The sequence below is a fragment of the Gavialis gangeticus genome, unplaced genomic scaffold (assembly GCF_001723915.1).
Source record: "Gavialis gangeticus isolate Ggan-Ray unplaced genomic scaffold, GavGan_comp1, whole genome shotgun sequence".
In the NCBI taxonomy this organism is placed as follows: domain Eukaryota; kingdom Metazoa; phylum Chordata; order Crocodylia; family Gavialidae; genus Gavialis; species Gavialis gangeticus.
This window is the reverse complement of record NW_017728957.1, coordinates 629,119-636,851: the sequence shown is the minus strand read 5'-3', so window position 1 is coordinate 636,851 and position 7,733 is coordinate 629,119. Positions and strand designations below refer to the sequence as shown.

General features: G+C 46.5%; 1 protein-coding gene across 3 annotated transcripts in view; it reads right to left on the bottom strand.

Moving 5' to 3' along the window:
- The window catches only part of TXNDC16 (thioredoxin domain containing 16), a 76,875-nt gene that overhangs the window by 47,275 nt on the left and 21,867 nt on the right, over positions 1–7,733 (bottom strand). For all 3 annotated transcript variants that reach the window (XM_019502316.1, XM_019502236.1, XM_019502404.1), the window contains 4 exons: positions 5,205–5,278; positions 3,010–3,084; positions 2,406–2,527; positions 1,657–1,747 (listed from right to left, as the gene is read on the bottom strand). In XM_019502316.1, coding sequence (XP_019357861.1) covers positions 1,657–1,747; positions 2,406–2,527; positions 3,010–3,084; positions 5,205–5,278 — 362 coding nt within the window. The remainder of the gene's footprint in view (positions 1–1,656; positions 1,748–2,405; positions 2,528–3,009; positions 3,085–5,204; positions 5,279–7,733) is intronic.

The following is a 7,733-nucleotide window of genomic DNA, read 5'->3' as shown; positions in this document are numbered from 1 at the left end:
GGTTCAGGAACCAATCCCCCATTTATAACATTGTTTTTTTATGAGAAAATTGGTTCCAAGTTACAATGTTTTGTGGTTTTCAGGAACCAATTGTGTCATAAAAGTCTGAAGACTGCCTGTGTTTGCAAAACAGGCAGTCAGGCTCATGTGTCCCTCCTTGTCAACTGTTGTCATTTGCTGCACAAACTGGTGAGATTCCTCAAACGTGTCCCTCTTCAGAGAGACTTCAACAAACTGGAGGTTTGGACCAAAAAAATCTCATGAGGTTCAATGATCTATTGAGGTCCCTTCCGACCCTAGCATCTGTGAATTTAAGTAGAAAGTCCTGCATTTAGGACGCAACAACCTCATGCACTGGGACAGGCTGGGGGCTGACTGGCTGGGCAGCAGCTCTGTAGATAAGAACATGGGGGTGACAGTGGACAGTAAGTCAAATATAAGCCCCCAGTGGAGAAGAAGGCTAACAGCATACTGGGCTGCATTAGTAGCAGTGCTGCCAGCAGATCGAAGTGATTCTTCCCCTCTATTCAGCTCTGGGGAGGCCACATTTGGAGTCCTGTGTCCAGTTTTGGGCCCCCCTACTACAGAAAGGATGTGGACAAATTGGAGAGGGTCCAATGGAGGAGAACAAAAACGGTTTGAAGGCTGGGGCACATGACCTGTGAGGAGAGGCTGAGGGGACTGGGCTTATTTAGTCTGGAGAGAAGACTGAGAAGGGATTTAACAGCAGCCTTCAGCTCCCTGCCAGGAGGTTGCAAAGAGGATGGAGCTGGACTGTTTTCAGTGGTGGCAGATGACAGAGCAAGGGGCAATGGTCTCAAGTTGCAGCAAGGGAGGTTTAGGTTGGATATTAGGAAAAACTCTCACCAGGGGAGTAGTAAAACACTGAAACAGGTTACCTAGACAGGTGGTGGAGTCTCCATCTTTGACCTGCTGGACAAAGCCCTGGCTGGGATGATGTAGTTGGGGCTGGTCCTGCTTTGAGCAGGTGGTTGGACTAGATGTGACCTCCTGGAGGTCCCTTCAACCCTCATTTTCTATGATTCTATGAACACTTTCAGTTGGGCACAAAGACAAAGGCTTGTGCCACTGCTGCAAGAACCAAAGTGGTGACAATGTGAACCTAAATTTCCAGCAGCTGAATCTGGGGGGAAGGGAGGGAAGTTGCATGTTGTATGCAAGAAAATACAGTGTACTCTGACCCCATCCTACCCCTTGCACACAGACAGCAAGTGCTCAAGGCCATTTCCTCTGCAATGAACCCTTGCAATGGGGCCACCTGTGGGCATACTCTCGGGCAGGTATCAAAAGCAAGGTTCTCACTTCCTGCCCAGCCCTGTGAGGCTATATGAGATTGACTTTTATTAGTAAATGTTTAGGATTGGGAATCCAAAAAAGATGACAAAGCCAGTAGGGAAATACATCTATACTACCTCCAAGCCAAGCTCAGGACTGCCTCCCAAACAAGCCTCAGGACCCTTCTAAGGCATTTACTTTGCCAATGGCCAGACTTTAGCATGCATGGAGCAGGAGAAAGTAGACAGGGCTCATTTATCACCTTTAGCTCCAGGTTCTGCAGAGAGGGGGCACAGACATGGCCTAACACAAAAACAGAGCAAGTTCAGACAAACCCCTTTCTCCGTGGGCTGTACATACCTGACACTCTTCAGCAGCAACACTTCAGTGGTTAGAATAAACTGGTGAGCAGTACCGTACACAAAAGCCGCTTCCATGACTGCTCTGTGCTCTGAAACAAAATGTGTTCTGGTCCATATGGGGTAGGTAGTCTAATGCATACCATATAACGTATCCCTGAATAAAACATGTACCTTGTTTTTTGAAAGTCATAATAAAGAAGGAAACGAGTTCTTTCCTTTAGAGTCTTTGCTGGGAAGGGGAGCAGGGTGAGGAAAAAATAAAATAAAAAGGTCCCCAGCCAGCAGGTAGCAAGAGGTTTAAAGTGGCAAAAACCACTGTTGCGGTATTTCCTCAATTATAAAATGTGTCTCAATTTATAACAGGGAATATGCATATCCACGTAAGAAAATACAGTATGTTCTGATCCCATCTCACTCCCAGCGCACACATACCCTGAACCAGTTTTCAACATCAGTAGTCAAGAAAACATCGGTATCTATTTATCCACTTGATTTGTGAGCCTGTCCGTAAAATATTCATGGTGAAAGAGACTGTTTCAACAGTGAAGCCAAGCAAAATATCTGCCAGAGATTGTCTAGGTACGTCTGATCCTGCCTCTAGGAAATGGCCTAGATGAGCTGTTGGGGTCCTTCCAACCCTACACTTCTGGTTGTGTTGGGATGCCGGACTGGGTCAGAAACTCAGTCCTGTACAACCAAAGTAAAATCTTACCGACAGGAAATGAAATGAATGGATAAATGTAGTACCTGCTGTTCCAATCGCTGGTACATAGGCAAAGACGACATTCAGTCTTCCCTTCAGGGAATTTTCTAGATTCTGATGATCCACAGGTGACGCAATATATTTAACTTCATTAAAGAGAAGTGCACTGCGGAGACACACAAATCTAATTCATACTGGTCTCATTTAAAGGGGAAAAAGAAAACCTGCACTCACTGAACCACTACAGGTGGGTATCTCTGCATCTCCACCTGCACTTGCAAATCAGGAACAGAGAACAAGCGCTTGGATTCACACCTACAACTCACATTGTGGGTAGAGACTTTGCCTGGCCAAACTACTGGTCCAGATGGAGCTATTTTACTGTTCTAGACAAAATTAATTTTGCTGCTCTCCTCCACCATGTTTGCATAGCTAAACATGGCAACCAATCAAAGCCACCAATAACTCAAGAACTTCTCCTCAATTCCTTCCCCTGGGAACTTCCCCGATTCCTCCACCCTGGGCTACTGTTCAGTTTGTCCACCTAATAGGCTAGTCTGGCCTAAGTGCACCAAATAGAAAGAGGGCAAGCAACAAATGTAAGTACAAAGGAAATGATTCACATGGATGGCGCTGGTCTCCACTTACAACAGGACGTTGGCTACTATAGCGTTCACGTTGAACAAGGCATCCGTAGGGAATTCTCTGAGCAATATGTTCCCTCTGGGGAAGACAAGCCAAGAAAGAACACAGATAGACAAGACAGACAGATGCCTGGGTTATTCATCATTTTAGCTGTGCTCACTGTTTCTCAGTATCTTTTCTTTTAAAGCAAACAAGTACCATTGCAATCAACATGTCTGACTGCTGGCAAAACCCAGACCTCAGAGTTCCTGCACTTCTGAGAGCATATAAGAGGCTCCTCAGCAAAAGAAACCACTGGAAGAGAAGAATAAAGCATTCTTGCAACATGAGTCTAAAGTTAATGGGAGCTGAGGGCCTAAATCTCTTAAGATGCTTTTAAAAAGTCCCATTACATGATGTTCAAGAGGCTTCTGCTCTGATAATACAGGATCAGCCCTGGGGTTATTCCTACATTTCTAGAGCACATGTCTTAGTTAAACAACTCAGCAGGAACACCTCAAAGAGCAGAAGTCTGTTTCTGGATCAAAACCAAAGACCACAGAAGTCCATGGGAGTCTTCAACCTAACTTCAGTGGGTGCAAATGTACGTTCGGCGTGGTACACAGCCCCCTTTCATGGCCAGGCTATGGTTGCCGCCTGTACAGTAGCACCGGCTGGGAATTCTCCAGCATAATGTTCTCAAAGGCCAAGGCAAAAACTTTCCACAGAAAAAACCTGCATTTTGCCAAAACGTTTCAAGTTTTCCTATTAAGAAAACAAATAAGATATTTCATTTCCAAGAGGAACCAAAAGCAGCCAAGCTGGCCGTAGCACTTCAGGGACTTTTTGTTCAAAACACCTTCATGTCTCCCCATCCCCATTCTCATCTAAGGGCTAGACTCTAAGGCTGGACTACATTTCCCATAATGTACCCCAGCTTCCACTCTGCTCCATTTGTATGTCACAGGAGTCACATGATTATAATCCATTATGGGAGATGCTGCCCGTTATCTCCCCCACTGTGAAATCCTACAGTCTAGTCATCTTCCCCATTCTCCTTAAACTCCCTTGCTTGTTAGACAACAACACTTGCTCTAGCGCCTCTTTCAAACTGTGTCCAATGGCTGCAGCTGGCTCAGAGAAATAGCCATTTCATCCAGGATAATGTCAAGAAATGTATTTCCATCAGGAAAATTGTATTAAATGTTCCCAGGTAGCTCTTGTAAGGTCTAACCACGAGGTACCCAAATGCCTTCCAACTGACTCATCCAGTTCTGTTCCCAGAGCTCTTCCTCTGACATCCTTCCAGGGATACAGGGCCACATCCTTCACTGGTACCAAGTGAGACGGCTCTATTGAAGCCAACTACACCAGTGACAGATGGAGCCCACTGTATTTTCCCAGTGAGCCCCATATGCCAAGAAAAAGTAGGCAAGACTTTCAGTTTCCAATCCACCTGGCCGGGAAGACACGTGGAGTGGAGTTCGGAAGAACCACCAGAGCAACAAGGTGCCAAAACAGCCTCCCAACAGTAACAAACAACCTAACCGGGTTTAAGAGGCACCTTGACTGGTTTCTGAAGGAGATGAAATGTTGAGGGTCAGTGATGCAGGAGGTCCCTTCACACCCCATTTTCCTATCCACCAAAGCCAAGATTTGCACCTGGCATCTTTCATGCCAAGTCTTCCCTGGAAGGCAGAGGTTTCCTCCCTGCATCCTCAGAAGAATGCAGCAAACCAGCTACAAGCTGAAGCAGGGTCTTGTCACAGCTCTCCACCCAAATCTAGGGTTGCCAACTTGTTTGAATTTATTCCAGGTTTCTGGAGTACCGTTATGCCCGCATGCATCAGTTATGGATTACAGTGAGTACACTTTACATCAGGAAGGCAAATGCACATTACTATTACATTTTAAAAACCCACTAGACTACTGTATAAGTCATATTCAACTTTTAATATTTATTTTAATGAATGTCCTATTATTTATCTCCTGAGTGACTCTCAGCAGTCTCCTGGAGACTTGTATCTAATTCCTGGAGACTCCAGGGCAATTCTGGAGGGTTAGCAACCCTACCCAAGTTGGATATATACCCACTGTTACATTTCTTCTGGACCCACTGTGTCACAGGGTTTTCTTAACACCTTTTAACAGAGTCATATTCAGGAACAATCCAGTGTTTTCTGTAGTCCCTACCATACAATGACACTCCGCTGATTTACCTGAACAGATACGCTTTCAGTAAGGCATTTTGCTTCCCACAATATCTTGATACTTCTTCTTTGGGACAATTCACCTGGGCATTAAAACAGGTCATTATAAATTCAACTGTGAATGGAGCTACCAGTTCATCAAGTCACAACTATTTTACGATCCAAGCGCATTAAGACTACTTATAGCCTTGTTCTACTCTACCTATTAGGTGCCCAAGTGTGAACCTGTTCCACTCAGCTGTTTGCAGGGATTTGAGCAAACACAAAAGGAAGAAGAAGTGGTCCCTTCTTGCTACCACTTTGGTGACTTAGCCTTAAAGGGTAACATGATGGCATGTTACAAAAGTAGGGACTTCTTAAGCCACTTAGGCACCTAATAGATTAAATAGGACCTGGTCTCTACTGCACAGATACAATGCAATTAAGAACTAGTGTTAATCGTATCCAGAATTATGGATAGAGTTTTAAAAGCACAATGGTCAGGAAACTCAAAATCATGCTTCTCCCAAAACACACAATTGGCCTGTCTTGATTCTCAGGTTAAGACCAGGGTGGACAGATTGATCATTTAGTCTGGCTTACTGCCTCCCAAAGACATGTAATTTCACCCAGTTACTCCTATGTTGAGCCCAGCTGGTGGCTGATGGGTCACACTTCCATACCTGTGTCTGTGAAATCTGATCCAGTAGGAGGTGTTGCGGAGAATCCCAAGTTTCAGTGCGTCTGTGTAACAGTAACAGTGCATTTTCTCTGCACTGCACAGTGTTTAAAATAATGGCGTGGCCACACAAGAACACATTCTCCCATGTACCGTGCAAGGGATCATGGTCTTCCATCACCCAGAGCATTCATTTCACTACAGCCACTGAAATAACGTGCACCTTCACGTGCTCAAATTTATCTCTTGGGGCTACACAACCCCTTTAGACCAGAGGAAGGGGCACTAAACAAGCTACATTTCTCTTGAACAGGCTTCGCGGATGCCCACTGGCAGGGGCAGATCCAGAGGGGGTGCAGTAACCTGGCTGCAAACCCCTGCTGGACTGGGCCATGCCATGAGCACCTCTGGGGACTTTTTAAAGTTCCCAAAGTACATAAGAATCTTCCCTTCCGCTCCATGCTTAAAAGGCACACCCTCCCCTCTTTCTTCCCAACTCCACTCCTTCCTGCCACTGCTGCTTTGCTTGCTGCCCCAGGAGCAGAGGAAGTTTCAAAGCCACTCCTGCCCTCTCCAGCAAAGCTGTGCAGGCACTGGACCCAGCTGGGAACAGTGACAGCAACAGCAATGAGTTGGGAGGGGCAAAGGGAGTGGGGGTTCCCTGGAGAGCAGACATTTAAGTGCTCAGCCACTAATACTGTCTCTCTTCCCAGATGAGCCCAGCCTCTGTGCAGCCCAGCTAGAACAGGCAGGGTCAGCTTTGAAACTTCCCCCTCGCCTGGGACAAAGGGAAGGCAATGGCAGCAGACAGAGAGAGGGGAGAGAGGAGAGGCATGCCTCTGAGCATGGAGGGGGGATTCTTATGTGCTTTGGGCATTTTTAAAAAGTCCCCAGAGGCTCCAGCAACGTGATCTGTGCACACTGGGAGGTGGAGATGCTGGGAGGAGATTCAGCAGCCTCTGCAGTGCCCGTGGCTTCTCCTGCAACTTGCTTTGGTAAGTACTGGATCTGCCCCTACCCACTGATGCTAGGGACATACCATATTTACTCGTATACCATACACAAGTAAATAGCCCTCCAAAATTGGTGGGGGTGTCTGATGTAGGGAAGTTGACTTTTCTGCACTGAAACAGAGACAGAGAGGAATATCAGAGCACACCTCCTGCTTGCTTATGGCTGCCAGAATGACTGGGGCTTGTCTCTTGCCCAGCAAAAGGGACAGAGTGCTGTGCTAGTCCTCTCGCAGCCATAGCTATTAGCTGAGCACTGTAGCTTGTGCTCAATGGAGCAAGTCAAATGAGCACTGCATGCAGCCTGTAGTATCCTGATGAAGCTTATGGTGGGGAAACAACACTTTATTACAGTAGTTACAGGCACTTTTATAAGGAACTATTTGCCAAAAAGGCTCTGGGGCTGAGACTTGTTGCTGTCCTGCCACACGAAAAGTTCCTGCTGCTTCACCCAGACTGTCTGCGAGGATACCATACTTCCTGGACACTCTGTGTTTCCATGACTTACTCTATCACCTGGACAATGGAGAAGAGATTGATGTCATATATCTTGACTTCAAAAAAGCCTTCGATCTGGTATCCCATGATCACCTCTTGGCAAAACTGGCCAATTGTGGCCTTGGGTCCACCATGATCTACTGGCTGAGACATTGGCTCCGTGGTCAGACCCAGAGCGTGGTGGTTGACGGAAGTCACTCATCATGGTGTCCTGTGACCAGTGGGGTCCCCCAAGACTCTGTCCTTGGACCCATATTGTTCAACATCTTCCTTAATGATGTGGACATTGGAATCAGGAGCAGACTGGCCAAGTTTGCCAATGATGCCAAACTCTGGGGCAAAGCATCCACACCTGAAGACAGGCGGGCGATC